General features: G+C 41.3%; 1 protein-coding gene across 8 annotated transcripts in view; it reads left to right on the top strand.

The window, feature by feature from the left end:
* Positions 1–10,217: 10,217 nt before the first annotated feature.
* LOC126183193 (phosphatidylinositol-binding clathrin assembly protein LAP) overlaps positions 10,218–24,432 on the top strand; it is a 179,313-nt gene continuing 165,098 nt past the window's right edge. For 5 of the 8 annotated variants that reach the window (XM_049924937.1, XM_049924940.1, XM_049924939.1 and 2 more), the window contains exon 1: positions 10,218–10,504. In XM_049924937.1, coding sequence (XP_049780894.1) covers positions 10,375–10,504 — 130 coding nt within the window. In that variant the 5' untranslated portion in view covers positions 10,218–10,374. The remainder of the gene's footprint in view (positions 10,505–24,432) is intronic. The other 3 variants (XM_049924944.1, XM_049924941.1, XM_049924943.1) reach the window with 2 other exon arrangements.

The following is a 24,432-nucleotide window of genomic DNA, read 5'->3' as shown; positions in this document are numbered from 1 at the left end:
CGCTAGATTTGTTACCAGTAGGTTCGATCAGCACACAAGTATTACAGAAATGCTTCATGAACTCAAATAGGAATCCCTACAGGAGAAGTTGGTGCTCTTTCCGCAAGACACTATTGCGAAGCCGGCGGAGTGGCCGATCGGTTCTAGGCGCTACAGTCTGGATCTGTGTGACCGCTACGGTCACAGGTTCGAATCCTGCCTCGGGCATGGATGTGCATGCTGTCCTTAAGTTAGTTAGGTTTAAGTAGTTCTAAGTTCTAGGGGACTGATGACCTCAGCAGTTAAGTCCCATAGTGCTCAGAGCCATATGAACCACTATTGCGAAAATTTAGGGAACCGGAGTTTGAAGCTGATTGTAAAACGATTCCACTGCTGACAACGTACATTTCGCGAAATAACATACAAGGAGTTAGTACTCGTATGGGGGCTTTTAGAGAGTCGTCGCCCCCCCCCCCCCCCCCCCCACGGCTCTATTTCCGAGCAGAACAGGAGAGGAAATTACTAGTAGTGGTACAGTGTACCCTCTGCCAGGCACCAAATGGTCGTTTTTAGAGTATGTATATAGATTCAAAACAAGTTCAATGTCGATTCTGTTTGTGCCTCCTGCATTGATTTGCTAATTTGATATTTCATACCATTCTCTCTTGTTCTTCAATAAATTATGCGTCGAATGTTGATGAGGTTACATGTTCAGTGCCGTTTATAATGCAAAGCTCAGAGAAACAATTTGATATAAATTGTGGTACATGTCTGTTTTCATTATATGTGAGAATCTTAGTCAGGGTCTCGCATTGTGTTAGTCTGCATGTTGATAATGTATGGAAAATTGCATTGTGCGTCTATGACCATCAAACATATGGTTTTTAGAGATGTCTCCAAGAAATGCAGATGAACATTCTGCCAGAGATATCCTGATGCAGACCATGGTGACAAATTTTCTGGCAGTGTAGGTTACTGGAATGCACACATTTAGAACTTATGTGTACAGTCGTTGCTGTGGATCCTGTATATCTAGATCAGAAGATATACTGCCTAGCCTGCTGCTGTTTTATCCAGATAATGTTCTGTTACTCCTGTGTAGTAGCAACAGGATATGCTGTTAGGGTCGTTTGGAATGACCATGCAGTAATGTTCTTGAGTTGGTGACAGTACCAAAACACCATTAATTAAAGATAGTCAGATAGTTGATGTTCCTGTGGAAAGACTACTCATAGGGTTGGTTCCTCAGTTGCATGGTTAGGCTACCCCAATGCATCTATTGCCAATGCCACTAGGGCTCGATTGTAATCAGCAGATGGAGACAATTTCTCAGCAGAAACTAAGGTGTTGTCTAATGCCTCTTGCAGTTTTGTATATAATTTGAAACACTCAGCCTCGTAATAAAAACCCTTGACTTTTCCAGCTGGTTACCATTTTTGAAATACTGCAACATGTTACTTAAAATCTGTCTTGATTGCAAAAAAAAATTTTTTTTTTTTTATTATTCATATGACCGGTTTCGGTTCATTCAGAACCATCTTCAGATCTGATATTTCAGTTACTAGGAGTAACTGGAGTAACTGAAATATCAGATCTGAAGATGGTTCTGAATGAACCGAAACCGGTCATATGAATAATAAAAAAAAAATAATAATTTTTTTTTGCAATCAAGACAGATTTTAAGTAACATTATAAAATCACTGATTGCTGTTATCCCATAAGACATTATGTCTGTTTTTGCAAAATACTGCAACATTTTGATGAATAACACCCTGGTCATCTTCTGCCAATGGAAAGAAGTATTATGAATGTATGAATGCCCCCTTATTTATATGCAAGGAGCAGCCATTTTCTCTCCTAGGTGTGGGTGCTGGAGTTTTGTGCAACTGGCAGCTGAGGTGGCGTTGGGTTAGGGCCATAGACTGTGTTCCTGTTTCTGCATGGAAACTCTTGATCCGCCTCATGCACTGTTCACTATTGGCTGCACTCACAACCTTATGAGTTGATAGTGCTTGTCCCTGTTGTCGTCATTATTATGAATCCTTGTTTCTATCGATTCCATCAGCAAATGCAGGATTATATCTTTATGCATTATTAGGAGTAAATTACATATGACACAAATGGAAATCAGCAGTGACAGATCACAGCCTAAACTAAATGAAGACCATATATTTGATTTTGAAAACAGCTAATGTAACAAACCAAAGGCTATTGGGAGAGCATAACAAAGGAATCAATAAAAACAAGGGCCCATGAGAATGTCTTCAATAGGGATGAAGGTAATCAGTTCAGTTGAATATGGAATATCAGGTTGCTACTGTATGGTGAGAGTGCACACAGCAGTGGACGGTAGGCAAGGCAGATCAAGAATGTTCATGCAGAGGTTTGAATGCAAGTGTCAGCCCCAGTCCAACACTACCCCACTGCTAAGACACTAGCTGCAAAAGAGCCTGACATCTGCACTTAGGGGAGGGTTGGTTGATTTGAGGGAAGGGACCAAACAGTGAGGTCATCGGTCCCATAGGAATAGGGAAGGATGCCCTTACAAAGGAATTATTCCAGCATTTGCCTGAAGCGATTTAGTAAAATTCATGGAAAACCTAAATCAGGATGGCCAGATGCAGTTTTGAACCATTGTCCTCCCGAATGCAAGTCCAGTGTGCTAACCACTGTGCCACCTCGATTGGTACACCCAGGGGAGAGGGCATCCATTCCTCATATATGGGATGTATCACAATTCATTGCATAAATGCATTCAGTTGAAAATACATGACACTAGAAGCAAAGAAGTTTCAGTAAACATGGACTTTAAGTGCATACCTTAAGAGCTATGGGCACTTGTTCATCTTTACTATTGTGAAACATGTCCTTTCTACTGAGCAAGTGCTCATAGCTCTTAAGATATACACATTACAGCTCATGTGTACTGGACATTTTTTCTTATTTTGGTCCATACTACCTTCTTCCAAAACATGAAAAGCAAAGAGCTTGCAGTACAAGAGAGTTCTTTCACCTATCAAAGATGAAGAAGTGCTTGCAGCTCTTAAGGTACACATTTTAGAGCTCATGTTTACTGAGACTTTTTTGCTTCTAATGTGTACTTTCTACTGTACATATTTATGCCATTAATTATGTTACCCCCTGTATAAATAGTGGCATCCCAAGTATACACCAATTATACAATATGTAGTTAATTTTGCATTGTATAAAATTTAAACCAAGATACTTCCATATGAATCTCAGTCTGAAAATATAAGCCTAACATATCCAAGATTTCTTGAAAAGTTGACAACACTGGGTCTAATAATGTGACAAGATTCCTAAGAAAGTGATACACTTCAGGATCATACCACCAAAGAAAAACTACGCACTGACACAAAGAGTCTGTTGTCTTAAATGCTTCAAAGTGTTGATTCGGTTGTGTTATGTATACAGCCATTTGTTTGATGTCTGGAATGACAGAAATGCTGGAGGCAATGACTGCAATGCTGCGGGCAATTATGGAAGTGCTATGCTGAGGGACTGGGGAAGGAGGAGGCTGTTACTGCATCTGCTGTTGCAAGTATCTCAGTGCTGATGTTCTGCCTGGGATTGCTGTTATTGTGTCAGTTGTTGCTGCTGCTTGAGTTGCTGTGGATCACTGTGCTGTTGACGTAGTTGTAGCATTAACTGCTGCTGCCACAGATCCAAGAACTTTTGATCTATAATGAAGCAGAGTAGTTTACTCAGGCTTTTACATCTTTCATATGTACCATGGTAGTAGTCATTCCTCCTCATCAATATTCTGCTGGTGGTTTGCCAACATTTATGAGTATATATAACCTTTGATGTAATTCACATCAAGAACACATCTACAAGTCTCAGTCCTGATATCACGGGCAGGCTACACTCGTGGACAAATGGGTACTGAACAGATTATGCAGAAAAAGCCAAAGACTGATACCAGTAAGCATAATTAAATTCTGCATAAGTTTCCTGGTGAAGTCTATGGTACAGAGGAGTCAACAGAAATATGAACATGCAGACAAATACATGAAGTACTTAGCTTCCGTGGAGGCAATGAGCTTATGGTTGCTGTTTGGGGCTGGACTTACATGATTGTTTCAAAGGGAAACTTTAATGTTATCTCTGATTTAGTGTGGTTTTGGATAGTATTACTGGTCACCAAAGAATCAATACCTTTCTCCTTTTAATACAGATATGAAACACAAAACCAAAGATTTACAAGGCAACCATAACTTACTGCAGGAACTTGAGTTGAAATGCATGAGAAGGAACAATTTAAAATTTGAATGAGGATCATGACTAGAACTTGAATTTTGTGCTTTTCATGAACCATCTCCTAACCATTAAGCTAACCATCAGCGTGCCTCTTGGTCTGATCCAAAATCATAACTTCAGTCCTGAAAAATGAACCTTTATGAAATAGATATTCTCCTCACATGATAATAGCAATACTACAAAGGACTGGAGGTTGAGGACTCTGATTGATTACTAAGCCATGGATTTATTTAGTTATTTATGTTACACACACGTGAAACATGCAATTTCTGTGCTGTTATTTCCATAGCAGTTTTATGAGATATATGAGACAGGGAGACAGGAAGTAATATGCAGTGTAATTCTTCTTGGCATATGCTTTCCTGGAATATAACAATAAGCCTTACCATGAAGTACAATACCTCTCTTGTCATATCCGTCAGTTGAAGTGGGTGGGTCCCCCCACGACACATCGATCAGTATGTGAGATAAGTGTAATTGTTCTGTCGAATAACTAACTTGTCATTGTATTGTATCAATGACAAAAAACATCTTTGCATACAACTAAAATTGTGGAAAAAAATTAACTGAGAATGAATGCATTGCAAAAGTTTGAAAATATATGAAAACAAGTAATCTAGTATAGATACTAACACACAATTATACAAAACAGTAAATGAAAAATACTTTTGGAATACCAGAAACACAGGTACCATATTATCAGTTTTTCTTACTGAACATCTTACTGTGGCCGCTGCAATATGGGAAATTAAATAATTATATTATTTCTCCAAGACAATGGCCCTGCTGCAGTGGTAACGCCAGTTCCTGTCAGATCACTGAAGTTAAGTGCTGTCGGCTGGGCTAGAACTTGGATGGGTGACCATCCAGTCTGTCGGGTCTTGTTGGCAAGTGGGGTGCACTCAGGCCTTGTGAGGCAAACTGAGGAGCTATGTGATTGAGAAGTAGCGGCGCCAGGCTCATAAATCGACATATGGCTGAGAGAGTGGTGTGCTGACCACAAGCCCCTCCTTATCCACATCTAGGGATGCCTGTGGACTGAGGAAGAGACAGTGGCTGGTCAGTGCTGTTGGGACTTCATGGCCTGTTTGGATGGAGTTTAGTTTTTTTACTACTTATTCAAGATGATACTAGATTACTGGGATATTCATGTGCATCAAAAATTGTAGAAATCCAAAACATAGATACATTTCTTTTTAAGGAACAGAGGCGAGATTAACTGGAATTATAAAACATAATAGTTGGTCTGTTTGATAAGATACTCAAACAAATGAACATTATAGGAGTAGCTTAAGTTCATCCTGTCCAAGTTACTAAAAATGTTCACCTATTGGTCCCTACTCTTTCAGAAGTTTCATTTATACAAATTTTTACTCCGGGTTTTACGGATTGTAGCCTATTATTTTTCATAGGAACACATGATCTAGTCTGTGCAATATATTGGGTGAACCCTGGTACAATCTAATACTACAGTAGCATGCCAAGAGAAAGTCGGGTCTGCTTATTACAAGCTATCTACAGCCCACTCCTCTACAGAAATAGTATTTTATTGCCACGATTTCTGTTTTGGATACTTGAGGGGAATAACAGAAAACAAGAGAAAGGTCTAAGTGATTATCATCTGAAGCTCATCCTCTGTTTTGAGATCAGTAAACATGTTCACAACTAAAGTCAGATAATGGTTTCTCATAATAAATCAAACAGATAAAACAGCAAAAAAGAGTACAAAATTGGCACTTTGAGCTTTAGAACATTAAAACATGGTTGGCACCTGAGAAATATCATCCCCAGCATCTCAGACAAGAATTCCTTCTTCAGAAAAGGAAACACACCCACATTCATTCACAAAAAGCAAGCACACCTCATGTGCACGTGACCACCATCTCCAAAAGCTCAGACTGGAATTGTGAGCTGCCAGAGAGAGAGAGAGAGAGAGAGAGAGAGAGAGAGAGAGAGAGAGAGAGAGAGAGAGAGAGAGAGAGATGTACTAGTTTGTGTGAATGTATGTGTGTGTGTGTTTCCTTTTCCGAAGAAGGCTTTGGCCAAAAGCTAAATGTGTAAGTCTTTTCATTGTGTCTGTCTGCAGCTCAATGTGTTATCTTTATTACGAGCAGAAATCTATCCTCTTCATTATATTGCTGTTACAAAAAATGATAGTATTGGTGATCTCAGCTGAGGAATATCCCAACAGTTCACCCATGACATTGTACATATTACATTTTAAACTGGTTGAGCTATTTGTTTGTCTGTGTTTAGCTAGTAACTTCATCCATATATGTGTAATATAAAACTGGACTTGTTCTCATTGCTTATTTGCAGGAAAAAGAATATTTTATACACTGTCTACATTATTTCAGAAATTTACTTTTTCTCATTCAATAAAATTAAAAAAAAATCACAAAATCATTCATTATGAACTGTCATGACTTTTGAAAGCAAGGATAATGTGTATGTTACTACAGTATGGTATGTATACTGGAGATAGCATATGGAAGTGTAGCAGAATGATTTGGCTGCTTGATACCAGATAATAGCTTTCCTGTGCACTGAATGTTACATACTGTCCAGTCACATTAATGTGATCACATGCTGAAGGCCTGAATAACCGCCATTTTCAGCACAGACCACTGCCAGACATACAGGAAAAGAGTCAAGGAGGTTCTGCAAGGCACTGACAGGCACGTGGAACAATTCCAGCCCGATCGAGGAGGAGATTGTAAGATTAGTGTTTAATGTCCTGTCGACAACGAGGTCATTAGAGATGGAGCACAAGCTCGGACTGGGGAAGGATAGGGAAGGAAGCCAGATGTGCCCTTCTGAAGGAACCATACTGGCATTTGTCTTAAGTGATTTTGGGAAGTTATGAAATACCTAAATCAGGAAGGCCAGACTCAGGTTTGAACCATTGTCCACCTGAATGTGAGCCCAGTGTGTCAAGCACTGAACTACCTCACTCGGTCAGTCTAATCAAGGTGGTCCCAACAGATTCTTGACTGGGTTTAAATCCGTGGTGTCAATGGCCAGAAGAGTCCAGTAAACTCATCTGGGTGCTCTTAGAAGCACGCACATATGTTGCGAGCTGTAAGACATGTTGCACTGTCCTGCTCATAGATGCCATTGTGTAGAGGAAAGACAAACTGCATGTCAGGGTGGACATGGTCCCCAAGGATAGATGCATACTTGTGTTGATATATCGTGCCTTCCAGAATGATGAGATCGCCCAGGGAATGCCATGAAAAAATTTCCCACACCATAATGCATGCAGGGTGTTTGCTTTCAGATGTTTCACAGAGTACATGCCAATGGCCATGTGTCTGATGGAGCATAAAACATGATTCATCTGAAAAGGCTACCTGTAGCCACTCAATGGACGTCCAGTTGCAGTAATGTCATGCAAATTCCAACCTCTGTTGCTGATAACCAGCAGTCAGCACGAATGCATAAACCAGGTGCCTGCTACAGAAGTCCATATGCAGCAATACTCGATTAACAGTCATTGAGGAGACACTATTTGTTGCACCTTGATTCATCTGCGAAGTCAGTTGCTCAACAGCTGCATGTCTTTTCGCCCTTTCGTATCTCCCCAATCGTCATTCAACCATGACATCTATGGGTGTGGAGCACCACAATTGCACCATTTTGCCAAGCATGGTATAGTTAAACCATGGCAGCACGGGAACATTTTGCAAAACTTAGCCATTTTGGAAATGTTTCCACCGTTGGCCCAAAAACCAATGACCACGCCCTTTTGGACGTCAGATAAATTGATCAATTACTGCATTACGATAATGGTAGCACTGTGGAAAGAGACGCACTGGTAACTGTCAAATGGTGGCATGTTCACATTAGACGGAGTCAGTACGGTGTCACTTGGGTTTGTCCTGAACCTAACGATGAGAGTGAGGTTATGAAATACCGTATCATTCTTGAGACAACAAGTCGAATTATACTATAAGAGCTAAGAAAGTAGCTATGATAAAGTTTATGTACTTTACAAGCAAACGTCATACCGTATGTTCTTGATAATGTTTGTGTAGTATGCAGCTGAGAAGTGGAACATGCAAAAGTGTTATCAAAACATCGACATTTATATGCTAAAAAAATAAAAACTTAGAAATACAACAAAAAATATAGAAAGGAACACATAGAGCCTTTTTATCCCATGAATTGGGTTTTTTCATTCTAAGTAAAAAAAAAAGTCCAAAACAACAGTATTTTGCTCTTTCAATGGAGCCATTACGGTGCAAAAAAAAAAGATTATTTAATGAAAATTTAATTATTTCATTGCTATCAGTGTTCCTTTCGTGACTGTATCACTTTCGTAAAATAAAGAACAGCAGCCTTCAGTCACAATGGTGATTTTATTTCAATGCACGATGCATCTTCAGGTGCTTAGACAGTCTACATCAATTTTTTTTCTAAATATAAGTTAATTCTGATGTGTTTCCAGTATTGGAAATATGGTTTTGAAGTTCAGTATGAGTACACATTCAGCACAATGTGCTGTAGAATGGAAAATGTATATATGCACATACGCAGGTCTACTCGTACTATCATATAAAACCGTGTATCCACTACTGGGAAAAGACCAGAATTAACCTAAACTGGGACATAGACTATCAAAGCTGCTAAAATGAGCTCCAAGGGCTCGAAATGCATCGTGTGTTGAAATAAAATCACGATTGTGAATGAAAGCGATTGTTCTTTATTTTATTAATGAAAACTGTTTCGTCAGTTTATGTTCTTATTTATGTACGATGTAGGTTTTCTCATTGTGCATGTTTTGTAAAATTCAAATATGGTTTGCTTTCAGTTATCTGACCTCATTTGTTTATTTATTTATTTTCATTGGATCTGTAGTCAATATACATTGTATGGATCAAGTCAAATTTCTCTCACAAGAATTGATGTAGTATAATATGCTTAATAACTTGCATTTAGCAAGTTATGACTATATACATCAATATTCTAGTATCATATCATACATTTTAATTACAATTTAAGAGAGAGAGAGAGAGAGAGAGAGAGAGAGAGAGAGAGAGAGAGAGAGAAGGGGGGGTAAGATTTTTTTACGTATTTTGTGATTTTGTGCAGCAACACTCGTGGAAAATGCTTCCAAGTCGTCATAGAACATTTACAGCATGTCACGAAAACAAAGCAAAGAACAAAATAAAGAATAGGTAAGAAAGCAAAACCACAAAATATATTAGAATAATACAAGTTAGCGCAATGTGATGTTTGCAGCCGAGTCCACCATCCCCCACCAACGTCAACGTCGAAACTGGCTTCGGGGGAAACCATTAGACTGCCAATTCCGTTGACGGCCTGTGTGAATGCCGCCATAAGAAATGAGTAGTGTAATAGTTTGGTATCCCATTTCCTCTCGTTCCATTCTGTTAGGTGAATCGACGTTAACTCAAACAATGGTTTCCTCATAAAAAAACTGTTATGTGAGTGTTGCTATTGCTGCAGTGTGATACAATCTTAACTATTTCATATTTGTGTTATCCAAAAGAGAATTTGTGTAAATACAAGCCAAGCAATGTCCCGACGACTAACATCTTCGTAAACTTTAGTTTTGTTGTTTTCGGGTAATATTTTGGGGCGTTCTTCAGTTTTTCTCTTGAGAAATAACTTTAATAATCGGCCTTTACAAAAGAATAGGCCTAATTTTTCACTTATGTGACACATTTAACGATCATCGTCAAGCCATGGTCTTGATATTTACTAATTTACGAGTCGATCTCTGATCTTAGCAGAGACAGCACATTACCTAGGACAATGCGATCGATAATACAGTTCACATAACTCTTCAGTCAAATGAGAATTGGAATTGGAAATAGTAACGCCATACTATCAGACGTGAAATTGAAATTTTGATTTTAGGAATGCAAACATACTTCTAAATAATATAATATATACGTTGAAAGAAATTATACAGAAAGACAGTGTCTGTGACGTCATTCAACAGAAGTCGCCATCTTAGAATGTAGTAGTGTTGGTGGTACAGCTGACCTGTCATTGCACAGTTGAAATTGGTGGTGATTAGTAGAGAACAGGGGATTGTAGGCCCCGCTGTGCTCATATAGATCTACTGTTATCGTGACAGTGAAGATGGCAGGACAGACGATAAACGACAGGCTACTTGCTGCAAGACATAGTTTAGCCGGTCAGGGCCTGGCTAAATCTGTTTGCAAAGCAACCACAGAGGAGATGATCGGCCCAAAAAAGAAGCACTTGGACTGTAAGTGCACACTTATTTCTGTCATCGCCTTCTAACACTAAAAACTGTTTCTCGTCCTTGTGTTCCCACATTCTGTGATGTACATGTAAACTGTGCTGTGGAAACATTGAGTGTGCGTTGTTTAAACCGTATTTTGCTTTCATACAGAAATCTTTTTTACCTAGACAGTTTGCTGCGGTTTTTGCGCATGATTTAAAATCTAATAGTTCGTAGCGTTTACTCGGACTTGAATGCTGTTGTAGGCTCTCTGCTACCTCCACCTGTTCAAATTTCAGACGTTCAAGTATTGACAGTGAAATTTCTATCCTGCATTTAATGTTTTGTAGCACACAACTTATTACTTGCAATATCACCAGTTTAAAGAAACTCCCATTATTTGTATTTTTCTGTGCTGATAAACATTTTCGGTATAGGTTCTCATTTAGGCCGGCTTTTGCGTTAACTCGCATTAAATATAGTAACTACTACGGTTAATAATATCGTGGTCTATTTTCGTGTTAAGTTTATCGTTCACCAGTATATTAAAGATACTCGACGCTTTTTAGCTGAGAATGCCATAACATTACACGAGATTGTTTTTCATTTTCCGAAGTTTAAGGTATTGTGTAGAGTGAGTCACCAAATTACGTAGGAAAATACCATACTTCAGATGTATTTACTATGTAAACACTGTAAGCGTTCATTATAGCTGTTTGTCTGCCCTCCTTCGCCCATCTCACAGCCGCCACTAGATTACTCAAATCTAGACCATATTCTCAGGATTGTGTCAAGAGCTCACGAATTTCTAGTATTCACATACACACATACAGATAGCCAGAGTATTAATATTGCAGAGAACTGTCAATCCTTAATTGGCTGGAATGTAGTTTCTTTACTGAGTAAGAATGTAATGGACCTTTGATTCCTTGCTGTGTGGAGACTGGTTGCCATGTAGCAGTGGGGTCCAGTGTTAAACATTGTATCATAACAATATAGTGACATGTCATTTTTCACATAGAATATTTCTGGTGGTGAACTCCACCGAAGTAAAAGTGAGGATTGGAGACTTTAGACAGATTAAATATCAGGCATTCAGCTGAGCACACCACATTTAACTTTGCCTGGACAGGTGACACAGCCTATGATGAATGAGATATAGGGGCTAAAAACAAAGAGTTCTGCTGCTGTGTGAAAATACGTATGACAATATGTTTGTGTTAGAAATAATGCATCTTTGCCAAAATTGCCAAACAAATATAAGGTTAAAGTTGCAATTTGGGGTAAGGTTGGGGGTTAAAATACTGTCTGATATAGTTTGTAGTACATACACTACTAAAAGTAGTGGATTGTTACAGAACTTGTGGAAAGCTTGTTTATAAGAAATGGGTAACAGCGTTTTCTAGTTATTCCTTGTTAATAGTATCAAAATTGTGTAGTGCAACAGATTAAAAATCAGTCTTACATATCTCAGTGGCAAACACTTCAGTAACTGAATGCATACAACATTTTTGTAAAATATTGTTTTCCTTAACACTATAAAGATGTGAAAGTCTGGCTGTTTCAGCAAGACACACACCCCATGACATGTTGACTCCGCATAGCCATGTGTTAGTGTAAAGCAGTTGTCAGTGAGAAATGTCAAATATCCAAACTGGCATCATTGTCAGATGTTATGCAACGTTTAACTTGAACTGGCTCAAATTGGTGATAAGGGCAGAATACGCAGAGGGATCTGAACTGAAGTTTAGTATTTTTCGTGAGTTATTTTGTAGGTTGCATTAAATATCCAGGTATGAAATCTAAAAAATGGATTCCTGACAATCTTTTTGTCCTTAATGGATTGTACCACCATGAAACAGTGTGTCACACCAGAGTAGTTTGTAATGATCTCCGAAAAGATCAAAGCTTTGGCCTGGCATCCAGTTTTAAATTGTCAAAAATGTTTAGTTGGATTCTGCCACTGGTCTGTGATGTTAACAAGTCTGTTTTCTAGTATGTTCCTTTAAAACAAAATTTTGCTAGTGTAATCTGTCTTGCATGTGGTACTTCTTAGCATATGAAGGTTATGTAGGGGATCTAAATACATCAGTGAAATGGGTGTGAAAGATAACTTAAAATAATGTTGCGTCAGTGTAAAGTATTGCTTCTCTGAACTGAGACTGGATTTAATGGACAGATCACTGATGATGACACTCTTTCACTGTGTAGTGTCGTAATTCAACTTCCTACAAATTGACTGACGAGGGCTTAAACATACGTGTTTGCCTGGAGGAGATTGTTGTTTGAGTCTAGATCTAGAAGTCAAACTTAGGTTTGTGTCTGTTTCGTGTGGCACATTGCAAAAGTTGGAATAGCAAATTACTTGCTAGCTCAACTAAGTAATGCAATCATCATACTGTTGTACATATCAGATGACTGTTGGATTAGCATATGGGCTACTGGAGCTACTAATAACATAATTACATAACTTACATAATTTGGTGACACAAAAGGTTTAGAGAGGGCATTGTTTAATCATTGCTCAGGCTCAATGGCAGGGGATAGTGTTGGAAACCTTGCGAGGTCCATGTCTTAAAAAAAGATTGTGAAAGTCAAATTTGAGTAAGTCAATACAATATATTTCAATACCATTGTAGAATTCTGTAGCAAAAACATGATAGTGTGCATGGGTGTTTATGTATTGCAGACAATGTTTTACAGAAAATAAGTGGTTGCTAACCATGTGGTGCACATGTCCAATGCAGTGGACAGCTGTTGTCACTTCTTTGGTCTTTTCACTCAGTCCTGATGCTGTAAATGCACATGGTTCACTCCACTGTACACCCCCTACTGATGCTGTGCTTGAATTTTCAGCCTCAGAATTGATGAAAAACAGCAAAGAAGTGACCATTAACAGCATGTCCAGTGGAATGGGCATGGGCACAACAGGGATAACATTATCTTACAGTGTGATGCTTTTTGCATAATTTTTGAATGTCATACTGTAAAAGGCCTGTTTTGCTGTTAGAGCAGAGTGGCATGAGGATTAGTAATTACTTGTACAACTAAATACATAGCTTCTGTCAAGATTATTTGCCAAGCATTGTAAGGTGATTTTACGAGTGTCGATGTTTAAGGAGAAACTGTAGCTTTGAGTTTTAGGATAGTGGTCATATGTTGGCATTGTCACTGATAACCTAATGTGGGTGTGACAGAGATGGTAACAGCCTCCTTTAGGTGTTGACACCTGAACATTATTAACTGCAGCTGCAGGTAAATCTGATGCTTTACTAAAGCTTTGTTGCAGCAGTTATAACGAAAACTGTTACAGAGGATAGTTGATTTGGTTTAGACTGTCAACACTGTAGGAAATGGGAATGAGTGTTAAGTGGTTGCTGTTTATTATTTTACTGAATTGTCATCTCATCCATGTACAAATTAACTGGTATTTAGGAACTGAAGACAGGACACTTAATTAGTTTTTTAACAACATAATGTTTATAGAGGCGCAAAAATGTCAATATGGCAAGGAAATTTAAGAATCGAACGAAAAATGAGAGGTTGAATTTGAGTTGACTTAGAGGGCTGTACCGTGGCGTCTCTTAAAGATCTGTACTTCTGGTGAGCTCTTGCGTTGGCCATGGTCTCTCTTCCAGCGCGTCCGGCGTGCCATTCAATCGTTAAATCTATAAAACGTTGCTTAAAAGAACTCGTGTACAGGCAAGCAATGTAATAGTCGGTTCTCCAGAGCACATATCTCTCAACAGTAATTTTGTCGGGATTATGGACTTCTTGAGACATGTCTTTAGTTGCCTTCGCCAGCATTCTGAAATTTTTGTGGTCATACTTAATACCATGAACATAACTTGTTTATCCACCAAAATATTAACACAGACTGCAATAGTGTTCAGATTTTAATTATACATCGAGTGACTTCAAAGCTGCTGCTGCCGCCTCGTAGAAAAGTGAAAGGGACCACATTAATTCGGTGGAAAGGGCTGTCAGGCTTCCGGGCAGATATCTGGATATTACGTTCTGTCCTGTGATTTACTAGTGCTGTCGTACTTTGAAGGTGCTGTAGTGGTTCGAATAAAATCTGATAGGATAAATATGTAAATTAACGCTGCCGCCCATCCCTGTGATCTTTCGAATTTGACGTTTTGCAGCCAGCAGGTGATGGCTTCTTGAAGAGAGACGAGAGGGTGTTCCTATGTCTTTGTCAGGTAGCAAATAGTTTGCTTGAACTGCCAAATGTGATAGAACTGGATTGACACATTTGGCTATTCCTCCTGACGAATAATTCACCCGGAGCATTAAATCGAATGACGGAACTAAACACGATCAGCCTGTTGCAGATGGGCTATTTTTCTTATAACGATTACCGTAGCCAGCTTATATTATCAACTAATTCTATTAAAACATATCAGTTATCTTAGATAATTATTTAATCAGAAATGTGTTAAAGGTGGAAGAAGAAAGGAGGTACCACAGATAGACGACCGGTAATAACAGGTTGCTGCTTAGTGCCACTGGGAAATTGCGTTGTCCGTAAATTTTACGGCGACTGTAAATTGCTCAAACCTCTGTACTCTTGTTAATTGCTTTCACCCGCCGAAAGTCCACAGTTTGACATAGGAGAATGGGAGAATGTCGTTCACCAATATATACATAAACGACTTTACTATAATGAGGTAACAGATGATACAGAATTGGAAGTAGATATTCTCAATTCGGAAATCGAACCAGAAAATAAACCTTGTGATGGAACTAGATCTGTCTACTGATGGAAAGAAACAACCGTATAGCCTGTGGTAAGGCTGTATGTAGTTTCAAGAAAATCTTTGATTTAAACATCTCTAGAACATTAAAAAAAATTTAAGTATGAATTATAATGCAACGAATGACGTTTTGAAATAAAATGTTCTCTTGTTTGTGATACATATTTGGGCTCGCCACTCCCGCGGCTGATTAAACGCTATCGCCGCGTGCGGGAATGAAATTACGTAGCAGTGTTATCAGGTTGTTTCTGGTGTTGCCTGCAACGCCCCGACATGAATCTGTGTAGCTTTCTAAACTGCTGACTGTTGCTGTGCAGTTTCGAAATATAATAAAAGGGAATAATGAGATCTGGTGAACGGAGTCACTGGCCTTGCCAATTCTTTAACTATCACATTTAGAGTAGAAGCATCAAGAAACGTTTGCATTAAGATTTTTCCTTTCAGATGTTTATAAAAATATTGTAGAAGCTGTAAGGTTGAGTTCATCTGTGCCGCCTTTTGTTTCTCTCGCACTGCAACATGAAGAGTACATTGAAAACAAGGAATTATCTCTGAAGACTTACTGGTTTTCTTTTCGGTGATTCTTAATCTTTCTTCCTTTTCGTGTGATATATGGTGTGCAGCGATATCGTGCATAAACTCTGTAAATTCGTCAGATTAGAAGAACCAGCTGTTGAAATTATGAAATTTGAGATCATTTTCCTTGTGACTACTGGAGGATCTGCGATAATGCAATAAAATGGCACCTGGATCTTTGTAGTTAGCATATACTTCGCATACAAGGTTTAAGTTGCGATAAGTTTCAGGCTTTAGATTGTGTACTCTGAGGCTTAAGAGATAAAGAACACGCGAAAGGATGGATGCAACGGACTAGAGCACGAGTTGGACGTGTTACGGTCCCGCCTACCTGTACAGGTTTTCCCTTATGGAACCAGGTGAAAGTGGTCACTCCAGGCTGTGTAGGGACAGGCAGTCAAATGTTCAGCTTAACGTCTGCCACATTGAGCACGTGCACTTCAAAATTCTCACAAGAACAATGCATATATATTGCGATATGTAGTGCACTGTCAAGACGTTAGCATCTCCCTTCTGAATGCGTCACTCAGTTATGCTGATACTTTCTGTACCACACATTCATGTGATGAAGGCCTCTGGAAGGTGTATCACTGTCAAGCGTTAATTAGTTGAGTATTATTCAGAAGCAAGGCCTGTATTACGGAAGGGTGTGAATCCTCTTTAGTAAATAGGACATACCCTTAAAATCATATTCGTCGTCCAACCTGCCTGGTAAAAACTTCAGTCATCGTAATGACGTTCACAGGTATTCACTTGATCGTAACCGGTCTTCAAAAGTCAGTTTCACGTCTTCCTTCACATCGCTATCGGTCTTTACCCGTAGTTTCTAGCTGTCTCTGGGTACTTTCGCCTGGAAGACCATCTACAGATAATTTCACAAAGTGCAAATTCACAACTTCAAATTTCTAAAGTGAATATTGCTTTCATTCAGTGATTTGTCTTCTGAACATCACTTCCCCGTACCTATATTAATACGGAACGAGGTTGCGCTGTGGTAAGACGCTGCACTCATTCGGGAGAACCGCCGCCCAAAACTGCATCAGGCCATCCACATTTAAGTGTTTAGCATTTTCCCCAAATAGCTTACCGCGTATATAAAGATTCCTTCGAAAGGGTATGTCAGATTTCCTTCCCCCCTCCCAGCCTGTGCTCCGTCTATAATGTCCGTCGACGGGACGCTAAACCGTATTTTTCCTTCCTTTGAAGAGGAGTACTGTTCTGTGTCGTTAGCACAGCTGTTGACGTGTCGTAGCTTTGAGAACGTCTGGGAGGCGTTAGAGTGCAGGGTTGCGCACTGAAGTATTTGGGGCCATGTTCCGTCAATAATTGTAAGCAATAAGAAAACTATTTCCAGATAATAACGGGTAACTTCCATTCTCAGTGTGTACTTTGTGCACTGCGTCTCAAAAGGAAAAAATAATCTAGTTTCACTACCAGAAAAATGCGACGATGGCGAAGAGTTTTTCAGAGTAATCGTTGTAGACCCGCTGTTGGATATGAGCTTAGATTACGAAAATGGACGCACTATGTAGTGTACATTGTTTCGGAATACTTCTTTTTGACTGCGTGTTGGCGCGCCCGTTTAAGCTCGTGTCAGGTAATAGTGATCGTCTATCAATACTCAGGGGAAAATTATAGCATATCATAAAGATTACAAGAAACCTTGAACGCAATGAATCGCTTAAAGGCCAACATTTTGGACAGCGCATCTCTACAGTGTTAAGGAACACCAAATGTGAATTTCGTCATTCACAAAAAATCTGACCACAACGCGTTCTCGCGCGGTTTCAGTGGTACGAGACCTATGTATCGTGGACCAGCTGTTTGATCAGTGTGATCAGTTACTCACTTGCCCGCATCTCGTGGTCGTGCGGTAGTGTTCTCGCTTCCCACGCCCGGGTTCCCGGGTTCGATTCCCGGCGGGGTCAGGGATTTTCTCTGCCTCGTGATGGCTGGGTGTTGTGTGCTGTCCTTAGGTTAGTTAGGTTAAAGTAGTTCTAAGTTCTAGGGGACTGATGACCATAGATGTTAAGTCCCATAGTGCTCAGAGCCATTTGAACCATTTGAATCACTCACTTCTTTGAAATTGGATGTGTTTATGGTGGAAACTTGGAGAAGTTTAGGAGTGTGACTGCCTACTCCGTACGTGTAAACATTGCGATGGCAGTGACTATTCTGTGGGTCGAAAATTTAAGCAACATGATGCAGCAGAAGTACTTCACAAACGAGAATTCATTCTGCCTTGATGATCTTGTTAGATTCTTCGACGTAAAATGCAGTCGGAATTACAGAATTACCCTGGTCCACTTGCTCAGCGTACTTGGAAGTCACAATTTGATTTCCTTGGAAACAAAGGCTAATAAATTTCCAAGCAACTTTGAATCACTTATGTAGCTATTAAATTTGTCTGTTAAGAATATATGGTAACATGTTGCAAGAGTGCAGTGAGACTACTTCACGGAATGTTTTGTAGATTTTGACTGACGCAAATGACTTGAGAATTAACGCGCGAGTCCCATCCAGATGTTTGACAGGATAAATGTCAGCCAACACGATGCCCTTTAAGGTAGGCGAGCCTTGTTTTGGAAAACTTCAGACGTCAGCCGTTTGGGTCAGTCTTCTGTTCGGAAGCTGCGTGGGTGTGGACAGACTACGGCGCCACTGGGCCGCACTTATTTTGGGCGCATGCTAGACTGACTGCAAGGGCACGCGCTGCCGCTCGCGCGTAGCTTTTGCTCGCCCGCTCATACCACCCTCCTCCTAAAACACGACGCACTGGCCTTTCCGGTAGACCTGGGACACTACCAAAGCAGAGAATGAAGTACAAGCAAAATTATCCATACGCTGTGGGTTCTCTTTACCCGCAGTTCCACAGCACCGGAATAGTTTGATATCACGCTTTTGTTGCATGTAACCGTTGCAGTAAGGCTATCATTTTATTTCAAATCTTTTGTAGTCAGATCAAGTAAATAACCATCTGTGGACAAAGTAGTTCGTCCGTATTAAAGTGTTAGTGGTGTATTACCGACTAACTCAAATCATTGGTACTATTTGCCATAAAAGGTATGGTAACCACATGGCATCCTGCGAACCGCGCTAAGAGTTACTACTTCTTGTCTACTAGAAGTATTTCTTAAATTTAGAATTAGCCCTTCCGTCCGCCCCCCCCCCCTCTCCCCTACCCACTTTCCTATAGCGATATAACGCTTGTACGACCCCTAGTGCACGATGACACACAAGATTTAGCAATGCCTCTCGAATTGTTTACGTACGCTTCGCAAAATTATGGCCATTCGAGGTATTACAGGACACAACTAAAGTAGTTTACCCCGGTGATGCAGCACTGACCTTGCTGATGTGAACGGCCATCTTTCCACTGGTTCATGACATTTACTAATGTAAAGATCCCAGTTTCACTTGTGCGGGTGGTGTCAACTTAAAAATAAAAGAGCGATTAGTTTCAAATTTGTGTCAAGCGATGCCGAGACAGATCAGCAATTTAATCGATGTGACCGTCAGGGGAGGCGGCGTGAGCGGTCAGTGAATTTTACGGAGAAACCGGTTTGTTTATTGTGAGGATGCAGTTCAGTTGGGCAGTAGCCAAAATATTGTGTACAGCGTGCACTTCGTAGGGCTAAACGAAACAATTGACGCACGTCAGTACTGAACGTCGTTTCGAGCATCGTGTTGCGTCAGTGCCAGTCAAACATTTAAAGGTGAAGGGGCGTCTGTAGAAAGTTTTCATCTCACCGAGATGAGATGCTGGTTAATCAGATTGAGCAGTATGCCTCTGCATTCAAGCGAAGGAGAGTTTTCGGACGGATGCTGCCCTGGTGTAAACGTGCATCGGCCTTTCACTCGTAAAACATTTCCCGTATTAAATTAAGTGTTTCGGGCGGAAATAAATTCAGATGTAAGTAGAATTTGTACGATTGGCCACTTGTCACAAGCATTCAGTTATACGAAGCAAACGGACATTTCAGTAATTTCGGTGTATAAATGTTCTTGTGTTTAACTACACTGAGTATGCTGCTTTGTATTGTTACTGAAAACTATGGATTTGGTAGTTTCCGTGTCGTACCTGCAATGTCGAATTGGACGTAAAATTTTCACTTCTGCGACTGTTTACTTACCTTCGTCTTAATGACCTAAAGAGGATTTTTGTGTACCTCGTATTCTGGTAATGCCGTAAACTGGATTACTGTTAGTCATATGGTAAATTTCGTTTAACTTGTAAATCTATTAACTTGGGATACTCTCTACCTTCTAGTCTAGTATCTAGGATGATTCCATGGTTAGTTTTTGCTTTCAGATGAGTCACAGCAACGCAACTGTGCATCTTTGTTGCTTATCTAAATCGTTTACGTGCTACACAGTAATCACGCACAGCAAGGTCCTTCGGTGTTGCGGGTGTTAAGTTCGCTGTCTTAAGCAGATTCTCATTTGACCTAATTTGCTCCATTGCCGATTTTCTGAAGTATTCGAACGGCTATCCGGTTTATGAATATGAGGTAACTAATCCTAACCACCGAAACTTAACATAGTTACAGGTGTCGCTGTGCCAGTAAATTCTCCCCTCATTGCAACTTACTGATGCTGACTGAATTGCGTTTGGGAGGCCTAGCATCTGCATTTAGGTTTTCGTAGTTCGCCAAAATTTGAAATACGATATAGTTCCTTTGATAAAGGACACAGCCGATTTCCTTCCATGTCAGTGTCTATCCCGACCTCACAGCTCAGTAACCTCAGCCATACAATATGGCTAAAGTGAAATTTTCATCATGAATCCCATTGTAGCCTTGGCTGCAACGCTGTGACCGCTTTCCCAGGAGTACAGGATAATTACGGCTACGTGCAGGCTTCCTTTACCGTGACTGACGTCAGATGACGCACAAACAGCGCTATAACGCACAATGAATTCCACATTAGATTTGGGTCCATAAACATTCAGTGCAACTAAATATGAAACCTTTAGTTCACGCCTGCCACTCCCCCCCCCCCCCCTCTCTCTCTCTCTCTCTCTCTCTCTCTCTCTCTCTCTCTCTCTCTCTCTCTCTCTCTTTTTTCCCCACCCCCCCACCCTCTTAGAGATCGTTCTTCTTTCACCTCCCCGCCCCCTCCCTCGTATCATCAATGTCAGACAAACGCACTTAGAAGTATAGAATTTCATTTTGGGTCACAACCCACGTAAGAATCAAGCTACCAAGTTTAATTTTCGTTAACAAGTTTCGACCCGATGTGACTTATCTTCAGGTGACCCGAATTTATGGCCTGAAATCGGTAACAAGGCAGTAAGACAAACCCAAGGTGAGGGTTTCCAGATAGTTGCTGCCTGATAGTCACAGGAGATTAAACTTCTCTCATCAGTCTGCTGACTAGTTCGATGCGGGAACGAAGGCTGGAATTTGCACTCAAATACGTCCACTGAGTAGAGACAGGTGGTCTTTTCAGATGAATCGCGTTTTACGCTCCATCGTACGGAAAGTAAACGCCCCGCAATAGTCTTCGAAATGCTTCAGACCGGAAGGGGGAATATTACATCCTGGAAAAAGTTTGCGTGGAACTTCCGTGGACGATCTCTTCTTTCTGTTGGGCACATGGATCAACACAAGTATGCATATGTCTTTGGGGACCATGTCGACCACTCATGCAGTTTTTCACTCGACACTACGAAATCTATCAACAACAAAACGCTAAGTTCCACATCTCGCGGTATACTACCGTGGTTCGAAGAGCACGAACAGTTTACCGTACTCCCGTCGACACCAAACTCCCCAGATTTAAATCTAATCGAGAATATGTGGATCCACCCCGATCGTGCTGTTCGCGCTGTGAGTCCTTAACTGAGAAACATAGGTGATCCCTTCACGGCATTGGAGTCGGCATTGGTCCATATCCCTCTCGGTACCTTCCAGGTCCTACATGACACTCATCTGGACTTCCCCAGCTGTGCGCCATTAAAAAGGTTTTCAGGCTTTTGACAGGTCACATTGTGAGTGGCCAGTGTATTACGTTATGATTTCCCATCCTGAATATTAGACTCGCTTTACATACTGAATAACTCGCAGAGTTCCCTCACATACAGGATGCTTATAATGAAACGTTCTCTACTCGCCAATATAGATGGGAAACTGTATTGGTACCCAACTTCATAGGTATGATATTCAGACTGTACTCCGCAGGATTTGCGTTGTTCATGGTGTTAGTTATGACGTGTTAAGCGCCGGTACTAATGTGGCGACGCAGGGTTGAAACAGAAGCATCAGTGTGCATTTCGGTTGGAGTCATTCATCAGTCTGGACAGCGGCCTCCTTCGGCACCTGGATTGAACATTATTCGGAAGCTGGAAGTAACTGGCAGTTTCGGAACTGCCCCTAGGAGAGGGCGACAGTCAGTTCAGCAACAAACTGAAGTTTCTGTTGCCATGGCTGAGAAAGCTGGACTCGATGTGTGATCTTAAAGCAGTGCACGAGCTTACACAACAGTGGAACATTCCATGGTCAACCATTCAAAGAGAAATGCGTAAAACTGAAATGGTATGTCTAGTATGGTCCCAGTCTGTCGTGGATGCAGTCAGTTATAACATGAGCAACGTTGGTAACCTGGAAGTACACGTGGTACTCAATTATCAAACGTTACCTTCTCATCTGAAAGTTGCTTCCAACGGTTTATTCGTTACTTATCTTCCGCATGTGCGTACTAACGTTTCTGCAAAGTTTCATTGTCTTAAGAGCACTCGTATTTCATGGGACCTTCTAAATTACAACCACCCTGTACACGTAAGCTTCCCCCCCTCCCCCTGTGGGTCCGGGGGTAAGAATAGGCCCGAGGTAGCTTGTCGTAAGATGCGATTAAAAGAAGTTTCTCGCCTTCCAGCCTTCGTGGTGGTCCCCTGTAGGGTTTGACCTCCATTCATCAAAATTTTCTCAAAGAGCGAGCTAATTGGGGAAGGGCACCTTACATCGTGCATTCTGTTAGTCGTGCATTGAGGTTCTTAGCTCACTTTCTCATCGTCGCATTTCGGTCCTGCTCATTCTCCATCTCTTCGGCGGGGACGTTGACTATGACCATGGACTACTTTACTTCTTTGTACCTGATACCCAGTATGGTAGCCAGTCCGTTGTGGTGGGGCCACCATGTACCCTGTTGGTTGTAGCCCCCTGACCACACAGGGATCGCTCTGCTGATGCCTGCGCTGTTAACTCCCTGTGTATGCCAAGGGATAGATGCCCATCCCCCTGGGGCATTGGGACTCACGGCAATGGTCATCCTGCCAGGTGGCCTTTGCTACGGCTGGGTGGCGCCCGTGGGGAGGGCCCCTGGTCGGAATGGGGTGGCATCAGGGTGGATGACATGCGATGAAGAGTAGTCCATCTCGTGCTGCTGGTGAAACATCAGCAGTCTCTAAGCGTTCATGGCCGGCCAGTGTGGCCGTGCGGTTCTAGACGCTTGAGTCTGGAACCGCGCGACCGCAGGTTCGAATCCTGCCTCGGGCATGGATGTGATATCCTTGGGTTAGTTAGGTTTAAGTAGTTCTAAGTTCTAGGGGACTGATGACCTCAGATGTTAAGTCCCATAGTGCTCAGAGCCATTTGAACCATTTTTAAGCGTTCATGAGCTAAATTCAATGCACAGAAGTACAATCCCAAATCGTTCCCCCTCCCTGGCCATATCCTGGGAGGAACATCAGGCGAACGATGGCAAGGGGTTTTACTCGCCCCAGTACCTCGTATGTTTGAGAGGTGATGGGGAATCTTTCATGACGATGAAGCCTCAATTTTTTGTTGAGCATTTAGAGGACAAGTTTGGGGAGGTGGAGGGATTCTCCAAAATGAGATCTGGGTCAGTCTTGATCAAAGCGGCATCCTCTGTCCAGTCAAGGGCATTACTTGATTGTAACAAGTAGGGGATGTTTGTTACCATCACGCCACATAAAAGCTTAAATATGGTCCAGGGTATCTTCTTTCACAGGGACCTTCTTCTGCAGGCTGACCATGAGCTGCATGCCAATTTACAGCGGTGAGGAATACATTTCATCCAGCGTGTCCACGGGGGACCGAGGGATGATCAGGTTTCCAACGGTGTCTTCATGTTGGCCTTCCAGAGCGATACATTGCCAGAGAAGGGCGAGGTGATGGTCTACCGCTGTGATGTAAAGCCCTAAATCTCTCTGATGTGGTGCTTAAAGTGCTGGAAGCATCCCAATACTCCATGTGCCCTGCCTCCCATGTGTCAACTGTGGAGAGCTCTATTCGCCTTACTCGCCTGACTGCAGGATTCTCCAGATACAAAGGAAAATAGTGGAATACAAGACCCTGGACAGGCTGACCTACATTGAGGCTAAGAGAAAATGTGAACGCCTACATCCTGTGGCCATAACATTGTCTTATGCCGACGCTGCAACAATTCTGGCACCTTCAGCTCTGCCAACCCATCACCTCTCAGAGCTGGAAGACTACACCTGCCCCCTTGATGGTGAGGGGTATTTCCCTCCCTGTTGCTCCTGCACCACCTACTTTGGGTGCTACACCCACCCAACCATTAGGCACGTCCGTCCCCACTTCTAAGCCGGAGAGGCAAAGGAGCTGGTTGTAGGACTTCACTCCTATCCTCAGT

Source organism: Schistocerca cancellata, chromosome 4, assembly GCF_023864275.1.
Source record: "Schistocerca cancellata isolate TAMUIC-IGC-003103 chromosome 4, iqSchCanc2.1, whole genome shotgun sequence".
NCBI lineage: Eukaryota > Metazoa > Arthropoda > Insecta > Orthoptera > Acrididae > Schistocerca > Schistocerca cancellata.
Note: the sequence above shows the minus strand (reverse complement) of the source record. Positions and strands in the feature narration are given on the sequence as shown.